The sequence below is a fragment of the Dendropsophus ebraccatus genome, chromosome 9 (genome assembly GCF_027789765.1).
Source record: "Dendropsophus ebraccatus isolate aDenEbr1 chromosome 9, aDenEbr1.pat, whole genome shotgun sequence".
NCBI lineage: Eukaryota > Metazoa > Chordata > Amphibia > Anura > Hylidae > Dendropsophus > Dendropsophus ebraccatus.
The window spans coordinates 27,031,282-27,053,837 of record NC_091462.1 but is presented as its reverse complement, the minus strand read 5'-3'; the positions used below and the strand labels follow the sequence as shown (position 1 = coordinate 27,053,837).

Below are 22,556 nucleotides of genomic sequence, written 5' to 3'. Positions count from 1 at the left end.
TAGCCCCGGCCGTACACGAAGCACTGAAGGCCCGACAACGACCTCCAGTGCTTAATGCCCAATCAGTGCTCAGTAATAGATTGGTCTATTAATGTAAAAAACACTGGTCTTACACTTGCTTTAAAGTAAGTTGTAATACCACGCGTGACATGAAAACAGGGGTGGTGCTGTTTTTTTTTTTTGGGAGGGCGGGCGAAGGGGGAAGGAGCTATGTTTTTCTAATCCTGGATAACGTCTTAAAGAATAAAAAAAGAATTTGTGCTGTCAGAATGCAGAAAACAGAGTTTTCAATCTGCTGATATATCTGAGTATATGATTTTACTTCTCAAAAAGGGACACTTTAATTAAATCGCAGCATTGTCAAAATCATTAATTTTTTTTTGTGTGTTTTGCAGAGTTCAACGGTCATGTCTAGAGCAGCGAAGTTTAAGGATGTGGGATACCTTCTCATCCACGGCACAGCAGATGGTGAGCCTCCTCTAATTAGTCTTCTAGTACCCGTGACAGATTTCTAGCATCAAAACTGACAAAACAGAAACTTGATGGCCAAATGTTACATCATGATGACCGAGACAGAACTCTTTATTTTAACACTAATTGTCTGCAAATGTAAATTATTAGCAATGTAATTATTTCATGGGAATCAAAGTCTGGATCCATCGTGATGCGAACACATGTTCACTTTTAACCAGTTTTGCTCCTTCTTTCGTCAAATGTCATTAAAATACAACAAAACCTTTTTTTCAGGAAACCAACCATAATTACAATACAGTAAAACCTCTTCGAGAGGACCCAAAATTGCATGGTTTACTATGAGGGTGGTCTTCTTGAAGAGACTTGCCACTCTAGAAAATGTTTGGGAGACTGAATATCCATAGAACGAAATCTGGTCTGGATAAGAAGATAAAAAAAAAAAAAAAAAAGGTGTTCTTCTGGATTAGTGCCCAATATGTATTGGCTGTAAGGGAACTGACATCAAATCTAAGAGATCTTCAAAAAAAAAAAAAAGTGGGGCAGTTCATACCATAGGATTTTAAATTCTTTCTCTTTCCACCTTTTCACTATGACATTTTTATTTCTTTTCTTAGACAATGTTCACTTCCAACAAGCAGCCCAAATTTCCAAAGCCCTTGTTGATGCCGGCGTGGACTTTGAGACCATGGTAAGTTTATTAGATTTTTTAGAATGTCATGTTAGGCAATGTCATGCTTCATTGAGAATGTATAAAACTGATTTGTTCTTGGATAGTGTTGAGTGGATCTGTCAAAATGTTAAGGTTCGGCAACGTTATTTGAACACTTAGCGTTTGATTCTCCGTGGCTGCAGAAGTTGGGTGCTGCTTTGGGGCTGCCAGGAAAACATGGATACAACCTATGGCCTATGGCTGTATCTATGTTTTCCAGGACTCCCTTAGGTGGCATTCAACTTCTGCAGCCACAGGAGAAGTTTCCCAGGACTGAATCCATCTTTTCCCTGCAGCTGGGGAGGTGCATCACAGAGCGAAGCAGACTTCAAAACTGCAGCCTGATGAGTAGAGATGATCAAACAGCGCTAATTTTCAGGTTCGTTCCAACTTGAACCATCACCATTAGACTCCCGATGCCTTCCCGTTCCGTGGGGAAGGTGGAAACAGCCCGAGTACCGCCTGGAAAACAGGGATACAGCCTAGGTAATAGGCTGTATCCCTGTTTTCCAGGCTGTCTCCACCTTCCCCCCAGAACGGGAAGGCAGCGGGAATCAAATGCCGATGGTTCAAGTTCAAAAGAAACCTGAAAATTAGCGCTGTTTGATCATTTGTACTGATGAGCAGAATCCCGATAGGAATGAAGCACTTGGCTTAGTTCCTACTGTAGACTTGCTCATTTCTAAAAACAACCGCAACACACTAGTCAAACAATATGGATTGTATACTAAAATGTGGTCATTCACCTGACCTTGAACCACAGCCCTGATTGTATTAAGCCCCAATTGTATTAAGGATAAGGAGATGTGGCCCCCAAGACCATGTGTCTCATGTCTGTGATTCTCAGTTGGAGATGTGACAGTGACTAATGTTGACCCCATATAAAAAACCTCTTACAATTTTATACTTTTTCCTTTTTAGTGGTACACCGATAAGGACCATGGAATTGGAGGTCTGGCCAGCAGACACATTTACACCCATATGAGCCATTACATCAAGCAATGTTTTAATCTTCAATAACAGTGGACAAATCCAATATGGGACATTGATCTATACACTGTGACAAATAAAGGGACACTCTTATTCTTGTAAATAACCAAGGATTAATACATTCAGAACCAAAGTCTAAAGCCAAGGACACAACTTTTCTTAATACTGTATCAATAAATATAATAACACAGTCTACTGGACATACAGTACACTCCTTGTAGGATATATGAATTTTAAGAAATGAGATCCTATTACGTAATTTATAGCGGATGAATAATTAGAAGGAAGAAGTATTTGTGTTGATGTAAACTCCTCAAATGACAGGAGGAATTGGCCGCATGAATATACATATTCCTTTATACTGCGAGAGATGTGATCTTCAGGGAATACTCAAACACTTGGAATTGTTCTTCATGTTTATGAATTTTTAACCAGTGTCTAATTAAAACAGAATGTACTCAATAATATTGTCTTAATTAGCAAACCTATTAGGCTTGTCTTAAATTCAAGAAAAATCGAAATGGGTTACGGGCAGATCATTTCAAAGGGAAGTTTAACCCATTACTTTACTATTTGCAAACTTAGAAGTTATAAGGAAGCTGTGCCAGCCAAGTAGGATCCACACAAGTCTAGTTATTGTACGACTGGCAGTCGCTGCTCCTTTATTTTTTATTTTTTTTACTTTGAGATTTTTGAAAGTTAACCTGAAGAAAATCTGTGGAAATGCCAAACCCTTTTGTATGAATATATTTTTGGATGTTCAGTTGTTGCTTTGAACACATCGTTGTCAGTCTTTGGAGGTGGCCATTATTTGTACGGTAAATATTTATAAGTAAAAAAAAAAAAAAGTTGATCAATTAAAAAGAAACCTACAACATCAATTTTTTATGTGATTTATTACCATTGCTTTTGTTAATAAGTAATGCAAAAGTAAGCAGTTTTGCTTTTCATTAGCAGAATTGCCTAATTTTGCAGCCATGCTAGGTCCCCTATCCCCATAGTTGACAGGCCATTACAGAAACGTGGCATTACATATCACCTTTTTAAATTTTAATGAGCATCTCACTATTCTGGGTCATTGATAAGGGGTCCATGACTAGAGATGATCGAACAGCGGAAAATCTTAGGTTCAATAGAACTCGAACCTTGTCGAACCTTCCGTATTTTATTACCGATCTGTGGGGAAGGAGGAGACAGCCCAGGTACCGCCTGGAATTCTGGTATTCAGCCTAGGTAATAGGCTGTATCCCGGAATTCCAGGCGGTACCCGGGCATCGGGAATCAAATGCGGAAGGTACGACAAGGTTCGAGTTCTATAGAACCTAAGATTTTCTACTGTTTGATCATCTCTGTCAATGAAAAGCAATCCCCTGCTTGGATTGGATTCATATCTTGTAAGATATCCCTAAGCCCTTAAAGAGACAAACTTCAACCTTCTAGTTGTCAGAACTGCTGAATTTGAAACATTTCCTGTTTTACTTAACAATAAAACAATATTTATTAGGTCAAAGGGAATGTGTCATCAGAAAATGGCCATCAAATTGACTTTGATTTTCAAGATATTTTTCTAAGAATTTTTTATTTTATTTGTTTCTAATTTTCCATTTTTCTATTTTTTTTTTAAATAAATCCTTAAATGTTGCAGTTTTCATTCTCACCACTATGCCTAATACTATAGCTTTCAGTTCTGTCTGTACTGATGAGCAGGACGCTGCTGTGGGATGACAGCTTCAAAAATGATACAGCATGTTCAGCAATGTTTCCCATTCACGTCAATGGGACAGATCTTACCTGTTGTTGTCTATGCCGATGTAAATCGGATTATTAAACGCTGTCAAAATATCTCAGAAAAGATCACTGCCCCATAATAATGTACGGGAGAAAAATAAAGTAGATTAGTAAAAAAACAACATGTTTCAGTATCTGGCTATTATAAGTTAAAAAAAAATCTAAGCCATATATTATCTTTCAATATATTTTACTGTTCTTTATATAAATAGGGCATCTAGTAATATGAGGGCTTGTCTACATATAAATAGGTCATCTAGTAATATGAGGGCTTGTCTACCGGGGGTAATATATTTTAATGTTGTAATGATGATCAAATACAATACAGGTCTATAATGAGTTGTAGTTAAAACAGGTCACGACACAACCTAGATAGTTCTACTAAATATTTATTGTCACATGACAGAAATGTCTATGCAAAAAGCACACAATACATAAACATTTGTATTAAATTACATCCAAATCTGGGTGATATTGACAAAGTAATAGAAAATTAAAAAGTAATTAAATGTAAAAGTTGCAATCAGCTTCTCTTTTTTGCAATGCAATTTTACACAGCTGAATCTAATGGTGAAAATGTATGTAAAGGGGCTATCCGGAGGGAAAAACAATACAATGCAATGCATGGAACGCAGGAGGAGGCTAAGACTTGTAGTCTTTTCATTTCAAGTCCTATCTCCAAAATAACATTTTTTCACATTAATGAGACATATAAATAATGATTTATTGTGTTTTAAACCTTTTATATCAATTCTCCAGATAACCCCTTTAAACCTCAAACTATTCTAGAAATGAAATAAAGTCAATAAAAAAAAATGCAGTGATACTGTATGCAGTATATTGACCTTCCCAGCAAGTTGGGCTATCTAGATAGAGAAAGTCTAGTCTGATCCTTCAACATGACCACATTTTTCCAGTGTTTTTCAAAAATTACTTCATAACAGATCAGTTGATCAGTGAAGCCAGGCAGATCTAGTCCCTTTTTTGAGTGGACATGTGCAGGAAGTATAAATGCCAAAAAGAGATATTGGCCTTATTCCTGATTTAAAAAAAAAAAAAAAAATACTAGAAGGAAGGGACCCTTTTAAGTCCATAAAAAATAGGTAAAAGTAAAAAAGAAAATTAGGGGCAAAGATTTGGTACAAAGTGGGTCATGTTGGAGGGCCAGGGTATTAAGTGTTTATATATTACAAATAAATTAACATTTAAACTTTTACATAAAGTATCTTAATAACAGAGAGTTCCATGACTATTGTTAAATTATGGTCATCTGATTACATTGTAAGTTACAAAAAAAATGCAAGGTTACACTAAAAAGTCTATTTTGCTGGAGTTGTCCATAGATAAATGCACTTCATTTTCTTGTGGCCCAACAGACACATACAACAATAGTATAAATTAATAACAACATTATAAATTACCTTTTGGAAGCTGGCAAATTTTTCACTGGTTAACCAAGAGAAATTTTTGTTTAGAACTAAAATTAAAGAACTTCCAACCAGATGTAAATTCACAGTTCACATAGGAAAGCTTAAAAAGCATCTCCATCAAAAAGCCAAAAAGTTACCAACAAACTCTAGTACCAATAATCTCCAAAACTGGAACACCATTGTGAATAAATCTACGTCCAACTTCTCTTCCCCTCATTGGTACTGTTCATGTAAACTTTCCCTCTTCCTGTAGAGTAACCAGTACAATTTGATTGCTGAGGAAACAGAGGTCTGGCTATGACATGCGATGATGAAGTCTAAGGCTATGTTCACATGGTGGAAATCCAATAAAAAATCTGTCATTTAAAGAGATGTTCCAGAAAAAAACGAATTCCCACCCCCCATCCACAGGATAGGAGAAAAGTAGGAGATCAAGAGGGTCCAACCTCTGTACCCCCCGCCGTTTTCCATATTGGGTCCCGGCTTCTGTATTATAAATGGAGTCGCAGGTAGGGCACATGACCCGTGGCTTTATTCTTTCCTATGGAGAAGAGTGCAGCGCTCTTCCGGATTACTCGGCTCTCTACGTCGCTCTATAGGAATGAATAGAGCCGCAGGTCACTCGCTGTAACCACGACTCTATTCATTACAAAGAAGCCAGGGCCCAATACCGAGATCAGCAGAGGTACAGAGGTCGGACCCCTTGCAATCTCCTACTTTTCCCCTATCCTATGGATAAGGCTAAGTTCACACTATGTAAGTTCTGCGGAAATAACGACCATTGTTACAATGGCTGATTCCTGCAGCACTTAAGTAGTGCTGCAGCCTGAGTCAATCCTAGACGGAGTGTATACACATAGTATATACTCCGGCCGGGATCCCTAGCGGTGCCATAGAAAACTGACATGTCGGTTTTCGGCAGCTGCTATTCAGTGAATAGTGGCCGCAGAAAACCCTGTCAGTTCACACAATAGAGCGAGCAGCTCTGCATCAGGACTCTGCGGCCTGAAAGATCATCTGGCTGGTAGTTCAGTACAGGCTGGGATGATCTTTTCAGAGACCGTCCGTTCTATGACCCGGCCAGGTAACAGAACGGCCAGTCTCTTAATAAGTGTGAACATAACCTTAAGCTGATTACTAGGACTTCAGCATTCCTTAGTCAACTACCAAAACACTGTTAATAAGAACTCCACTACCCCCTTTCAAAAATAAAAAATAAAAAAATCCATAGGCTGTGTTATTCCTAACATATTTGTAAATCACTTAATTTGCCAAAAATGACTCCTTAACCCAGAAGAATAACTCTTAAAAATAAAATCTTGGCCACTGTTTCCTTTCCCTGCAAGCTGCTGTCCACTGACTGTTATGGGAAATCTGTTTCTAGTAATGGCTAGACCAGGACAGGACACATAATGTGGAGGAGGGCTTACCATGTGCTATGTGCAGGAGAGAATGGAAGAGAGCCTAATAAAGCCAGTCTGCTTGTTGAAGATGGTCTGCACTGTTCCTTAAAGGTAAATCAAGGTCTCCCTCTCATCTCACTATCCACAAAGCAAAGCTCAGGACAGCTCTCTTGTGTAAATATCTGTGCCCCTACTGCTGTTAGTACATAGTGTTGCAAAGTAATACCCCCCTCCCTTTACATTCTCCACAGCAGCTCAGTGATGAGTGTAACCCCTTTTTGTTGTAATCCTGCTGATATTTCTTTGCTTTCTGCTCACATAGCACATTACACAGCAAGTGCATCAGTAACCCCTTCTCCCCCCACCTGACATCGATAGTGCTGTATTGTGTAAATCTTCCTCCAGCACAGTGCCAGTCCGGTGCACTTTCCAGCACTATGTCATGGCCTAGCAGAGAGGACGGTGTGCTGTTCTATGATTGGCCAGAGAAGTAAGAGAAACAGCAGAAAGTGAGAATACAGAGAATGAGAGAGCTCTTATGGCTCAATATCAACAATAAGAGTACTGAAATCCTTCTCCCCAATTTGAATGGTTAATCTAGGAAAACTATGCAGGTGCTTTTAAATCTTTGAAATTACATGTAAGCGTTAAGAAAATTACAAAAATGTTAAATATTTCAAATCTTTAAAATTGTTAAAATTCGGTATAGAAAATAATATATCTTAATCATTTCTCCAGTTTAAGAATCTTCAGATCATTTTCATTATTGGTGGTCCCGGGACCTGGCATGTCCCGGACCACCAATGTCTCTTTTGTAAAGAGATTCTAGTACTTGGGGAATGTTTAGAATCCGATCTTTTCAGCTGCATTGACTGTCATCTCATTTTTGTAGGGTAGTTGGCAGTTGTATACCCTATGCTGCTTATCAAGAAGTGTATGTGTTACTTGGCAGTTGTGGCCCCGTAAAGAACTTTGGTGTTATGTAGTGTTTTATGGTATACACTAAACCAGACCTCAACGGAAAGTCAACAACTTTTTTTATAAGCACCGGCTGCTGGCTGACTCAAGCTACCATATATTACATGGATAACCATTAACATTTGTGGTTATGTAGTACTAAGTGTCCCTTTTGCAGGAGAATTGGCTGGCCATGACTTTCTTATCCACAATCAGCTATTGGAAGAGGAGTACCGGGAGCCAGACTCATGGAGATCCCTGGAGAACCAGCCAATAGAAATCAATAAAAAAAAAGTTCAGGGACTCTACAGATATGACTATACAGATTGTCAAAACCTAAATGGCCCCCAATATTCTTTCTTACCAAATTTCAATGGCATGTCATTTGGGTTGTGATGAACTTCTAGCTTGTAAATCCATTGCCTTGTACTAGAAACATTTATACACTATTTAAATGCCTAATGTTAGGGTATGAGCACACTAAGGAATTCTCGAGGATAACTTGCCGTGGATCTGCCCCCCCCCCCCACCCCCTGCTCCCGCTTCACTCTGTGCCTGTCCCATAGACTCCATTCTATGGTCAGGCAGATTCCGCCATCCGCCCAAAGAATGGCCATTCTAGAAATCGAGAGGTAGGTTAAAGCTGAAGCCCAAATGTCTTCCCTTTCCAGATATATATGATTTATTTGGCTAGTAGAATATTTCCGTGACCAAATTCAACTACTGAGTTACTAACCTTTACTAGCTACTAAGAGGTGTTGCTTTTTATTTATTTGCATTTATTTGAAATTTGGAAACATTTAAAAAAAATAAAGATATAAAAACTGAATCTAAAAAAAGGAACTAATAAATTAGACCTAAAGTTGCTGGTAAACTTATATACATACATATTTATCTGAGCTTAAAGGGGTTGTCCGATAATTAAACCTATTTTCAGTTGTCTATTAAATTAACATATATTGTTTTTTTTTTGGTTTTTTTTTAAGTTCTTTTACTATATTTCTGTGGTCTTTCAAACTTTTCTACTGCTTGACATGCCTACTCTATTGTTTTCAGCTTAACATCCTGTCTAGTATACATTCTGTAACAGACTTCCTGTTCCTGTGTAGGACACTCTAGCCAGGAATTCAGCCAACTCTATCTCCCACTATACTTTTTTCATCATAACTCCTCCCCTATAATGGAAGGCAAAAGAGGTGGCTAAATTCCTGGCTAGCATGTCCTGGACAGAGGTACAGGAAGTCCATTACAGGATGTAGACCAGATAGGAAGTTGGGCTAAAGACAACAGATAAGACAATTTGCATTAAATGCAGTAAGACCACAGGAAGGTAGTAAAATAACCTTATTTAACCTCGTCCCGTCACCACACTGTAAATTAACATTGCTGCAGCCTATGCCTGATGCTGCTGCGATGTTAAGGCGCAGGAGCTGCGCCTGTGTCATCAGCTGCGGGTCCTGCTAGGGCTCCTGACAGAGAATTCTCCCTCTACAGAGGGAGAATTCTCTCTCTGGTGTCTATCGGGGTTCTACGAAGTGATCACAGAGCCTCGAAGGTAGCCATGGAAACCAGAAGCCTCAGGCTTACGGTTTCCTGGCTACAGAGGCCGGCGGGGGGAGGGAGGGAAGTAGGGTGAGCGCCCATGAGCACTGCCCCCTCCCCTCTCCCCCCTGCCGCTGTCACAAGATTGTAACAGCGGCAGGGGACAGAGGACAGGGGGCAGACACAGGGACATCAGCCTATGGGATCATTATGATCCCATAAGCTGATGTCCTAAAACGACCTGGGCATTAAGGAATCGATGACATCACATGAAAGGGTTAACATTATATATGTTCATTTATAAAATTGATTTAATCATGGGACAACTTCTTGAAAGGTTATCCAGCGTTAGAAAAACATTGCCTATTTATTCCAGAGACCGCACCACTCTTGTCTCCAGTTCAGGTGTGGTTTGCAATTAAGCTCCATTCACTTCAATGGAACTAAGTTGCAAAACCTGCACCCAAACTGGAGACAAGAGTCTCTGGAAAATGTCTGATTTACTATTTGTACATGCACTAACAATGTGCAGTTAAATGTGCTAACATAATAGTCTTTCGGTGTATGTCTTGGTTATTCTACAACTATTTACAGACTGTGTTATATTCTGGAAATGTCATATATACTTTTAGAAAAAGTACTTTCTATTATTTCAATTTACAATATATTAATATGGCTGTAAATCGGAACTGCAGTTCCTTTATAGTCTGTAACTTAAGTAATACTGCTATAAATAGATTTTTTTTCAAATAATTCAAATGAAAAACTCTAAGGGTATGCTCATGTGTTTTTGAGGTAGAAATACGTCTGTATTTTCACCTTGGAAAACGTGTGATCACACCCTACATGTAAAAAATGCTTAAAAAGTAATGGTTGTAATTTAATTTTCTGTAAACAACAATTTTTTTAAATCTCAGAACAGAGAAGCGAAAACTGTGCATTAGTATTTAGGAATTATAGGATGAATGGGCCAATAATTTTAGTGTAAAAATTTCAGCCACCATAGATCAGTGATAGGGAGCCTTTGGCCCTCCAGCTGTTGCAAAACTACAATTACCATCATGCCTGGACAGCCAAAGCTTTGTCTCTCTAGACATAATGGGAATTGTAGTTTTGCAACAGCTGTAGGGCCAAAAGTTCCCCATCCCTGATATAGATTGTTCAGCCAAATAAGTCATTGTTTGTAAGCAACACATCTTCATGGGTGGCTCCTCACTCACAATAAGTGGTCTGTATAAGGGCTCCTTTTTAGTATGTGTCAATCGACTCGTCAACTGCTCATTCTGGGGGGGGGGGGGGGGGGTCTGCCTGTGTAAAAGGACCCTTAAAGGGGTTGTCTAAACGCTTTTTTTTCCCCACAAGCAGAGCCTTTTTATGGTCTATGGGCTGTGTCCCAGTTTCAAACTTGCCTATGTGTGAATAATTCTAACTACAAAATCTCATGGTCCATAGTGTTCACAGCACAATTAACTAAACTTATATCATTACAAGTTCTAAACGAGAAGTCCGGCCATTTTTAAAAATGGGCAGCCAGCAGGGGGGAATGTAATAACGAGTCCTAACTTACCTCGCCCTGTGCCCGGGGTCAGTTGCGGGACCCCTGCCAGAAGAGGGGGGGGGGGAGAATGCCTGCCCCGGCTGATGGACTGATGATCAGTTACTGACTGGCTGAGTGGCCAGTGTATCAGCTGGGTTGTGTCATGTGCAGTGTTGGAGTTCCGGGGGGCAATTCAGGGCTAAAGAGGCACATGGGAGGGGTGAGTTAATACTTAATAGGCTGGACTCCTTTAGGGTAAATTCACATGGGCGGATCTGCCAGGAGTCTCACGCACGAAATCCGCAATACACGTATTCATAATAAGAAGAATAATACGTGTATGGCGGATTAGCTGCGTGAGACTCCCGGCGGATCTGCCCGTGTGAATTTACCCTAAAGCTTCCTTCCTTTCTGGTAAAGAAAAGATGCTCACTCCTTATCTTCTCTTCCTCCTTCTGATTTTGAAACTGTAGCTGCATCTCCCTCCTCTCCACCCCTCCTTGAGTTCTATTTACAGTAGATTAATTTTTGGTGCTTGAGGTGGATATTATTATTATTATTATTATTATTTTTAGTAGTATATGTATGGCATGCCTATATATGCCCGTCACAACCTCCCAAGCTTACACATGTACAGGAGATATTTTCACTTATAAAACTGTAGAACACTGGATACCTCTCATCACCAATCAAACCTGGTAACTATTATTGTACTTTTTGGAAAAAATGTCACCATAGAATGCAAGAATGATACAACCAACAATTATATTCTGTGACATAGGGGCAGATTGCATAGGTACGGCATGCTTTGCACTTATAAAATGTAAATTTTTCAGTGTTTCACCTTTAAAAATAAAAAAAGTGGGAGTTGCTTAAGAACAAAATTCCAGGAATCAAAATGAAGCATTGATTTCTGATTTATGACATATTGCAGTAAAGAATCTCGCTTAGCAGCCCACTAATAAACTTGACAACAGTAGACCACCCACATGTTGTTATGAATTATATTCAACACTGGTGTATGGTAGTACAGTACATGGGCAGTCAAAGGTTTCAGACACTTTTCCTTTCCTCGATACATATGGAAAAATAACAGAACATAAAACGCAATCAAAACTATACATTGATCTCTAAATAAATAAAAATAAATTAAGTTTTAGAGCTTACGTAACCGTCACTAGTATAACAAATATATTGTGATAGTTCCCCTTTAATAAATAGACTTTGGGTAAAGTTGATGTGTACAGAAAAGAAGAATGGGTTAGTACATTAAAGATTAAAGAGCGTTGTTTGAGCTGATCTTATTTTACATGATGCTCAGGGGGGTTAAAAAAAAAAAAAAACACCTCCCATTTTTTGCTCCCCTCATTGTGGCCGAAATCCTGTGGTTCTGGTCTCTGCGGTGCCTCTGGGTCTGTACACAGGGTTCCGGGGATGTTGGAGGAGTAGGGAAGGTAAGTAAAGCCCCCCCCCCCCAAACCCACACCTCCCTGAGTATAATTTGTAAAATATGGTCAGCCCAGACAACTCCTTTAAAAACAGAGAGGCAAACTGTTTTTTTGCTAATTATATTTAATCTTTTTTGAAAATTTAAAAGAAGTTCTCCTAGATTTGCTGATGGACAGCTGGTGGATTCTAGGGTGGCTACAGCGTAGCTACAGAGCACACATCCTACTCTAGAGGACCTGGACAGTTATTGATTTTAATAGGGATTGTGTGATGCTTCATTTCCACTGTGGTGGTGCTGGAGAGAAGCTGAAGACTTGCTGCTAAATACCTATCGTAGACATCAGATCACTGGAGATCCCTTTGGAAAGTCACCCTGTGATCTAGGTTTTTTTCTTGTTAAAGAATCCTGAAAACTGCTTTATTAAGGGTCAAGAAAGCAGGACACACAGCAAAGTGGCTGCTGGACATGATTTACTCAAATTTAACAACACTTTTTTTCGGGGTGGTGGTGGGGTTGACTGACTGTCTACAGTGTATAAAGGCCTCCCGGCACTTCCACAAATAATGATGTAAGGGGAAAGAAGGGTCGGACAAGTTAGATTTCAACTGCCTGAGCTGTTTGTTCTCAGAGTGGTAAGCCGCTACTATAGCTGTCTGGCTGTGGCTTATCTCTCCCCTCTCCATAGAGACCACATAAACATTTGACTGTACTAAACAGTCATGTCAGCTATGGCCATCTTTAGGATATGGAGAACCTCCTTTAAATCAATTTCTGAAAATAATATTTCAGTATTGCTCTCGCCGCATACAAATAACATGGAAATGGGATTGAGCAGAATAACAGTAAGACAAATTCCCATTCAACCATTTCCAGAATACTCCAGAAAACTATATCACCTATATACAGGTAAAGCAGGCATTTTATTGAATGTAATATTCATGGAAATCTAATGGAGGAACCTGTGACAACTCTAAGCCAACTGCCTCATTCCTTGGTGATGTCACTGCTCAGAAGAGATCTGATTGGCTCCTCCATTGTCAATATCCATAAAATGGCTGCCTGCACTGGGTATAGGCGTCACATAGAAAACGTTTAATCTTGACTTTGATATGGATGATAAGAACAATGTAAAAGTAAGAACAAGCCTAAGTGTTACAAAGAAATAAAGAACTATGAGATCCATATAGCGGTTTCTGAAAATAAAGATACAGTAATGAGTCTCCCCTTCTGCCGGGAAGTCCTCCGACAGCGAGTGAGCTAATACATTTGTTAAAAAAATATTGCACTGCTATATATTGCACTGCTAATGGATGTGATGATTTACAGTGTAAAGAACCCACATAGAGCGACAAGTATATTCTTTAAATTTGCTTGTAAAAATAGACTGAAGAGCAAGTCAGAGACATGTCTCCCTGTCGACACCTTTCCCTGAGGCAGCTTTCTTCTCTGTCTTGCTTTCAGAACTGGAAAAAAAACAGAAATATAAAAAAAAATTAGTCAAGTAAAATTTTTCTCCCTTTAAATAGTCCATAATGTAGTAGAGGAGGCCATTTTGTGGGCTGTACCGATAGTTATCCATTTCATGCACTAGAAACCAAGGACATCGCTGAGGATTTCAAGGGAGCCATTGGCCATGGTCTTGACTAATATGAAGTCTTAACCATGATGTCACTTGTTCCTAGTCACCAGCCTATGGTTTTCATATCGATTCAAGACCCAAAATGGCTTCATCTATGGTATGTATGACATAAAATTTTAACAGCTTATACCACGATAGGCTTTGATTGAATTTTACAGCAACATATTAGCCATGCCATGCCAGACAATCTGCAAGCAATCAACATGGATGCTGGAAGGAAGGTATAGTAAGCTTTTTGCATAAGAATTAGGTCTTTGTAAGGCAGCGGCGGCGGCATGCAGACAAGCAGATGCATAGATTTCCATTTATGAAAGGCAAGCTGATTGAGTAGTACTCCTGCATGCGTACTGTTAGCGGTTAGATTGGTTTAAGCATTCCAATCATTTTCAGCAATCACGAGACTGGAGATATTCCTCACGTAGATCAGGACTACACGGAAGAACCGATACTGTTGGCGGCACATGGCTCCTGTATATAGTACTGTCAAAGATTTAACTCCACCTATTGTTGCGTAGACTTTTCAACATTCCCAATGCATTTGACTCTTTGGCACATTAATCCATAGCTAAGGTCCGTGTTCTTCAACCTGTGGTTTCCCTGCTGCCACAAAACTTCAAATACATCTGTACTAGAGATGAGTGAACCTCAAGCATGTTCGAACCCGAACTCTTGCAATTTAATTACCGTTGGCTGAAGAAGTTGAATGCAGCCCTAGGGAGTCCGTTAAAACATGGATACAGTATATGGGCTATGTTTTCCTGGCAGCCACCAGTAATCAAATGCCAAGAGTTCAGGTCTGGACTAACCCAAATGTACTAAAGGTTCCCTCATATCTAAACCATACATTGACAGCTGTTGGGTGTCAGGGCAAAATTGGAGTTAAAGTAACATTTTGCAACAGGTAGAAAGCCACAGGTTGAAGACCACTGGTTTAGGCTGGGTTCCCACCTGCATTTTCTTTTTCATTGTTTTGCTCTGTCATTAGAACAGAACAATAGAAAAAAACTAAACATGTGGTCCTAATGCATGCTATACACCAACAGAGTCAGGCACACCCCCATGACTCCATCAAGCCTTTGTCATGGGGTATCACATGTTAATGGACAAAATAGTTCAACATGCTGTGACATTTTGTTCAGTTTTTCTGACAGAATCTACATGAAAGTCCCCAGACTGATCTTCATCTCCAATGCAGGTGTGAACCCAGTCCTAGGCTGTAGTCATCAGTGGCATATAACTTCAACACATGCTGTAACTAGGTCACTTCCTCATTAGCATTTAGAGATTTATGTAAATGTATGTAATGTATGGATATTAAAGAAATCTTACTTTGCTAGAGTTGTAAAATTTAAAGGGGACCTGTCACATTACACACAATGTCCGATCTGCAGACAGCATGTTGTAGAGCATGAAGAGCTAAACAGACTATAGAGAATAGTTTTGAAGGAAAAATTCTGTGGCTTCTAATCAGCAGTCAAGTGGGCGGTCTTATTAGTAAATAGGACGGCCCACTGAAATCTTAAGATCAGAATGAACAGGAATTAAAATGAAAATGAATAAATAGCAGTTAAACTTTTACCACAAAACAATAAATCATTGTTCTCAGTTTCTCCTGCTCTATAACATGAAGCACTCCAGGAATTCCAGGCGGTACTCGTGCTGTCTTCTCCTTCCCCACGTACCGGCAAAGGCATCGGGAATCAAATGCGGATGGTTTGTCAAGGTTCGATTTTTATAGAACCTAAGATTTTTGCTGTAGGATCATCTGTACTCATCTGTCCCACCCTACTGACCAAGGCAAATACACATGTAAATGGAGGCGCTCGCCAATCTGTTTTTTAGCTATACAAAGAGTATGGCTACTTTATTTTTCTTTAGCCTACTCACATTCAAAGATTATTCCACAAATCTAGGGATTTTATTAGTGATTAGTAGCTATGGTGCTGCGTGTTGCCTATCTAATCCTAGGATTATTACTGCAAAAATGTTTTGCTAGTTGTGACAGACAAGTACAGATATATAAAGAAGTAGCATGCCAATTGTGGGACCACAACAAAATGGAAAGCAGATTTTCAGATCCGCAATACATTCTTACCGGTTCAATTATTGAGTCACTGGCACTGAAGGAATTTTTTTTTCTTTCTTTAAGTATCAATTTTTTTATTATGATTTTTTTATGATATGAATTCAATCAGAACCTGATGACACCAAATGTTTCTACAACTGAACTTAGAGTCCCAATTTTGTGCATTTAGCCTGATTTCCTTTTATGTAGTCCCAATGGTAACCCACTGCAGTGTTACGAATGTACATGGAGGTAGCCATCTCATACTCATCTGTTATTATATGGGTTAATTGGATGACAGGGAGATCTTACCTTTAGGGATCAGCTTCTACAGTGATTATGAAGGGGAGCTTATGACAGAAATGTAATATTCAATACATTAAATACAGTAGTTTTGCATGTATACAAGAATTCAGATAATGCTGAGTCTATCAGGTAGCATGCAAATGGAGATTGTGAGTTATATGGGGTGTCTGCCTACTGTATAGTACAGTTAAATTGTATGGATATAATGTGAATATTTGTGAGATGATTTCATTGTAATTGATGAGGCCATATAACATTTAAACATGCCCAGAATAAAGAATAATGGGCCACATTTAACAGAACTGTAAAAAAAAAAAAAATTGAACTTTTTTTTTTGTAAATGCCAATGAATCGGAGCTCGTTTTTTGCAGGGGTTGTCTAGTTAAAAAAATTTCTACATATCCCATTAAAGAATTTTGAGTTAGTAGATGGTGGCCCTCCTTTTATGATTCATAGGTTGGGGCTACACAGTGGCTTTAACCATGACACTGTTTAATGCCAGTGTTGCCACACCGATAGCCAATGGATTGAAATCTGCATGGAAAACTCTTGATGCAAACTTTTATGTGAACGGGGTTGAGGAAACTCGTATTAGAGACAAAGTTGTGTGAATTTTTATAATTGCTGTCCCCCACAGAAGGCAGGTGTTTCTGTCAGTCAGATATTGATCTATCCTGTAGATTGGTTACCAATAGAGATCAAACAGCGCTGATGTTCAGGTTCGTACGAACTTGAACCATTGGCATTTGGCATTGGCATTCCCGTTCCGTGGGGAAGGTGGAGACAGCCCGAGTACCGCCTGGTTCAAACCTGAACATCAATGCTGTTCGATCATCTCTAGTTACCAATACATTTTGCACTGAAATCGCCTTTCTGTCAATACCCTCAAGGTCGGTATATAGAGAAGAGCTCAAACTTTCAAAAATTTTTGTTCACACAAACTGGGACGATCAGCATTTGAATCCCGCTAAACTTTCGGCAGGTCTGCTCATCTCTATTGGTACATCTTTAGTAGTATATATTTATTCTAGGCTTTATTCACACAACGGATTTACACCAGTATTTTAAAGCCCAAACTGGGAGTGGATCCAAAGATGTGAAGTATAACTCTTCTCATTCTATTTCTATAGTAGTTGGCTTTTTTTATACTGTTTCAAAGAACTGAGCAAATCTGCTGCTGATTCCGATGACCTGACTATCGTACTGTGGATGGGCTCGAAATTATCATGACATGGAAATGATCACATCACTATTCACAAGATCAGTAATATGAAAGAACATGCAACTGGGACAATACCACTGACTGGCCCATTTGGCTTTGTATCATTTATGGATTAATATTATCTATAACCTCTAAAAGCTGAATAGAATCAATGGAATCGTGAGCCCATAAGGGAATATTTCTCAAACATGGTGTAAAGTGAAACTGGCTCAGTTGCCCCTAGCAACCAATCAGATTCCACATTTCATTTTCCAAAGAGTCTGTGAGGAATGAAAGGTGGAATCTGATTGGTTGCTAGGGACAACTAAGCCAGTGTCACTTTACACCATGTTTGATAAATCTCCCCCATAGTATCTATATTGATGCTTATAACCAAATTAGACCTTTATCTGGACCCTGGGCCCCTGGTCATGTGGTATTATCTACTATTATTATTGGGATTCAGGGAAGGGGTGTCTCTTAAATGCAATAATCACAAATTGCTTTGTAAAAATAGCAATTTACTTTATTTAAATTTTCACTTTACAATATGTTGATTTAAATTTAGACAGACTATAACTTAACTGCTATGTGATTCGTATTTTACACCAATATCCAACACATAAATGACCACACTTTCTTAAAGGGGTTGTCCAAGATTAGAGTAAATGGGTTAGCTTCCCCCCTGGAACTACACTCTTTATCATGGGCTGTGTGTCATATTGTATCTATTCACATGGATGGGGGTTATACAGTATGTAATGCCATGTACAGTCTACGAATAAGGATGGTGATGGTTCTGGGGGAAAAGCGCATGTACAACCCCTTTAAGAATTGCTCATAGCATGAATAGGCTCAGTGCGACTCATCAGGAGCAATAAAACAGACAAAAATGCAAATAGGTTTCACAACTAGAACAAGGTAAATGATCCTTGGAAATGGAAAAAAAACAGTAATGGAAGAAAATGAACAAGTACAGACAAAGAACATCATGGGTCTAGCCATCGTCTGGGATGAATACAGTGATACTACATGTAATAGGAAAATTATAACTGGACAAAGGACAATGACACTAGCCAAATCCCTACAACTTAGACTAACCTAAAAATATGTCACATCCCACCCTTGGGCCATTTTAATGATTTTATGAAGGAATTGCATGCGTAACAACCCAACATACTTTACTATGGTCAAAATCACTACTTTTATGAAGGGCTTTTTTTTTTCTGTTTATGATGCTTTTTTTTGGAGTTGTCCCGTTTAGAGATGAGTGAAACGGGTTCGGGTTCGAGTCAATCCGAACCCGAATGTTCGGTATTTGATTAGCTGGGGCTGCTGAACTTGGATAAAGCTCTAAGGTCGTCTGGAAAACATGGATACAGCCAATGACTATATCCTTGATTTCCACATAGCCTTAGCGCTTTATCCAACTTCAGCAGCCACCGCTAATCAAATGCCGAAAGTTTGGGTTCGGATCGACTCGAGCATGCTCCAGGTTCGCTCATCTCTAGTCCCATTCTTTCCAATTCCACTTCTGACCTTAGCTTGAGAAGCAGCATCAAAAATGAAGCAGCATCAACTGATTCAACAATAGGCTGCGATCTGAAGAGATTTTTCTATTCCTTGCCTTTTCACGGCATTTGTTGTAAGGTCAATGTTGGAAATACTTATGGCAACCTGTACTTAAAATTGTAATGCATACAAGATCTGCATGGACAGAATTTAGTTATGTATTTTAGACATTGCTAACCAGCACAGATCAATAGCAATGGGGTCGAAACTCCCTGCCGGGTTATTACCCAATTCTGATGATTACACAAATATGCAATTCCTTTGTAAAATCTTAAGTCCAAATCCAAAGATGTAATGTTATGCCCTAGCCACAGGATAAGTCCCAGTGGTCTGACCCCCACCAATAAATTAGTTATCCTGTATCCTGTAGATAGGGAATAACTTTGCATCTTGGGATAACCCTTTTAAGCTTGAAGAGGTTTCCTACCTGATGCATTTATGACTAGTGGTGAACAGACTTGAGGAAACTGTCCGGGTTCATCAACCTCTCTAAACCTGAATGCTCAGCATTTGACTCGGCGTCTTGAGAAGTTGGATGCCCCTCTAGGGATTCCCAAAATACGTGAATACAGCCTATGGCCGTATCTTTGTTTTCTTGAAATATGATCCAACTTCTTTGCATGACGGGAGTCAAATACTGAACATTAAGGTTCAGAGAGGTCGCTGAACCTGGACAGTTTCATCAAGTCTGCTCACTACTATTTATGACATATCCATAGTATGTGCCATGGCTGTCTGGTAGAGATAAGTCACAAGTTTTTAGCTCCCACCTATTGGGAGAACAGAATATTCTGACCCCATTTTGCCAATGCAATTCAGTCACCAACTGGCTTTGGCGTTAGTGGAGAGATAGATATACTGTACTACAAGTTCTATTGTAATTGTGGAGAAAGAAGCACATAAGCATGGTCATGTCTTTACTGAAGTCAACGCAACCAGTGGGTTCTGCAACTACAGATGTGTCTACCCTTATTTAGTTAAAGTGTCACTGTTGTTACAAAAACATTTGGCATCTCAGTCCTGGACTGAACAAAACTTTTGACATGTCTGTCTGAGTGTTCAGATCCTGAGCGATCGTGGGACAAGCTGGGCTCATAGACTTTCATTGTGGGTCCGACTCATCACTTGACACAGAGCTGGGAGAGGAACCTGCACAATTGGTCAGGATTACAGATGATCGAACATCTAAAAATCTTAGGTTCTATAGAACTCGAACCTTGTCGAACCTTCCGCATTTGATTCCCGATGCCTTCCCGGACCGTGGGGAAGGAGGAGACCTAGGCTGAATCCTGGAATTCCAGGCGGTACCCAGGCTGTCTCCTTCTTCCCCACGGACCAGGAAGGCATCGGGAATCAAATGCGGAAGGTTGGAACTCTATAGAACCTAAGATTTTCCGATGTTCGATCATCTCTAGTCACGATCAGAACACTGAAACCTGGACTGATAAAAAACTTTTGACATGTCTTTCCGAGTTTTTTTTTAAAACGAAAGAGGCACTTTAAAGCACTTTTTTTTAAAACTGTCAATCTTTAAGCGACACCGCCCACTGGACTGCTAAGCTCAGAAAGATCAGGGATTTCAAAAAAATTGTAGTAAATATTCCCCCCCCCCCGGAAATTTTTATATATATATATATATATATATATATATATATATATATATATATATATATATATATTCTCAGCTCCCCTTGCTCTATAACCTGATGTAAGTAAATTAAACAGCATTATACTGGTGACGGTTCACTTTAAAGGAGAAGTCCGGCCTTAGGGTTTTTTTTTAAATGGCAGGGAACGAGGGGAAATAACAAACAGCACTAACTTACCTCTCGCCGTACCCACGATCCGCCATCTCCTGTACTGGCGAAGTCACTGATTGCCGCTCCACTAACTCATTGGCTAAGTGGTCTGTCCATAAGCTGGGACAGCCATTCTCCCCAAAGTTGTGACGTCATCAAAAATGCCTTCCGGCGGGGGCCCTGATGCCAGTCGGATGGTGGATTGCGGGCATGGGGAGAGGTAAGTTAGTGCTGTTTGCTGTTTTTACCCTTTGCCCTTCCATTATACAAAAAATAAACCTGAGGCCAAACTTCATTTTTAAGGAAGGGCATATGGGTACTTTGCATTAGCAAATGGGAATCAGAGGGTCGTGGATATCCTGATAGATCAGAGTCCTACAGGGAAGACCCCAACAATCAGATGTTTAGGCCATATTCTGTAGATATGCCACCAATGCTTCAGATTAGAAAAGCCCTCTACTAGATATTTACTGTGAAATGCAACTAAATATAAAAAAAATGATGCTCTGGACGTATTACAGAAAAATGTTCGACTCTACTAGAATTATACAAAACAAGGAATGAAAATACTAAGAAAAAAAAAATTAAAACCTTTTAGAAGAAAAGCTTGATTCCTTAGTCTTTGCATTTTCTGAGGTTATTAGCAGAGTCTTCCACACAGAGGTTTTTGCCATTTCATCAGAAATGTTTATTACTGATGGGTCCTCTCTAGACAGAATTAACACAATAATGCACACAGTGAATAACCGGACTCAGAGTGGCCCAGAGATCCCAGAGTCCCAGAAGTCACCAGGTGAAAAGATAAAAAGATTTGCTAAAGAAAATTCAAGTTTCTGTTTACACACACCCACCGTTTTTACCCGCCTAATGAACAGCAGTTTTTAAGCCAGTTTTTTTGGCTCCTTTGTTAACTATTTTTATGATTATATTATTTTTTCATTTGGGACATATTTTCATTTGGAAAAATTATAGACCATCCATGGCCCAAAATATGCGCTTGAATACAGACATATTTTGGCATTTAAATGGCCCCTCCCACTAAAGGGCTCAATACGCTTATGGTTGTAGCCATGTACAGCTGTAGGAAAAAAATAACAGCCTTTTTTGAGCCTTAAAGGGGTAGAAAAAAATGTTTTCAAATCAACTGGTGTCAGAAAGTTGCAGATTTCTAAATTAATTCTATAAATAAAAAAAAAATATATCAGTACTTATTGTATCAGCTTTAATATGTCCTGCAGGAAGTGGTGTATTCTTTCCAGTCTGACATGGTCTAGAACAGGTGAGGTTTTCTATATTGATTTGCTACTGCTTTGGACAGTTCCTGTCATGGACAGAGGTGGCAGCAAAGAGCACTGTGTCAGACTAGAAGGAATACAACACTTCCTGCTGGGTATACAGCAGCTGATAAGTATTGGAAGACAAGATTTTTAAATAAAAGTAACTTACAAATTAGTATAATTTTCTGACACCAGTTAATTTAAAAATATTTTTACAGGAGGCACATGTATAACAATGCATCATTAGGTCTTATGTGAATGATCAATTTACAGGATGTAGGTTTCCATTAGGCTCAGAGAAATGTTCTAAAACGTCAATGAAAGGAGAAAAAGAGATACACATATTTTCAACATCATTTTATTGTAAGGCGTACAGTAGCCACTGGAGGATATTAGGGTCTTACTGCATGATTTTTT

The 22,556-nt window shown here is 39.2% G+C and overlaps 2 protein-coding genes across 5 annotated transcripts in view; one reads left to right on the top strand and one right to left on the bottom strand.

Annotated features, from left to right (window-relative positions):
- LOC138800787 (dipeptidyl peptidase 4-like) overlaps positions 1–3,054 on the top strand; it is a 53,666-nt gene extending 50,612 nt beyond the window's left edge. For both annotated transcript variants that reach the window (XM_069982817.1, XM_069982816.1), the window contains exons 24-26: positions 396–468; positions 1,089–1,162; positions 2,105–3,054. In XM_069982817.1, coding sequence (XP_069838918.1) covers positions 396–468; positions 1,089–1,162; positions 2,105–2,203 — 246 coding nt within the window. In that variant the 3' untranslated portion in view covers positions 2,204–3,054. The remainder of the gene's footprint in view (positions 1–395; positions 469–1,088; positions 1,163–2,104) is intronic.
- Positions 3,055–12,334: 9,280 nt separating this feature from the next.
- SLC4A10 (solute carrier family 4 member 10) overlaps positions 12,335–22,556 on the bottom strand; it is a 194,080-nt gene continuing 183,858 nt past the window's right edge. For 2 of the 3 annotated variants that reach the window (XM_069982813.1, XM_069982815.1), the window contains exons 24-25: positions 21,454–21,570; positions 12,335–13,743 (exon numbers count right to left, since the gene is read on the bottom strand). In XM_069982813.1, the coding sequence (XP_069838914.1) occupies positions 13,677–13,743; positions 21,454–21,570 (184 nt within the window). In that variant the 3' untranslated portion in view covers positions 12,335–13,676. The remainder of the gene's footprint in view (positions 13,744–21,453; positions 21,571–22,556) is intronic. The other variant, XM_069982814.1, reaches the window with a different exon arrangement.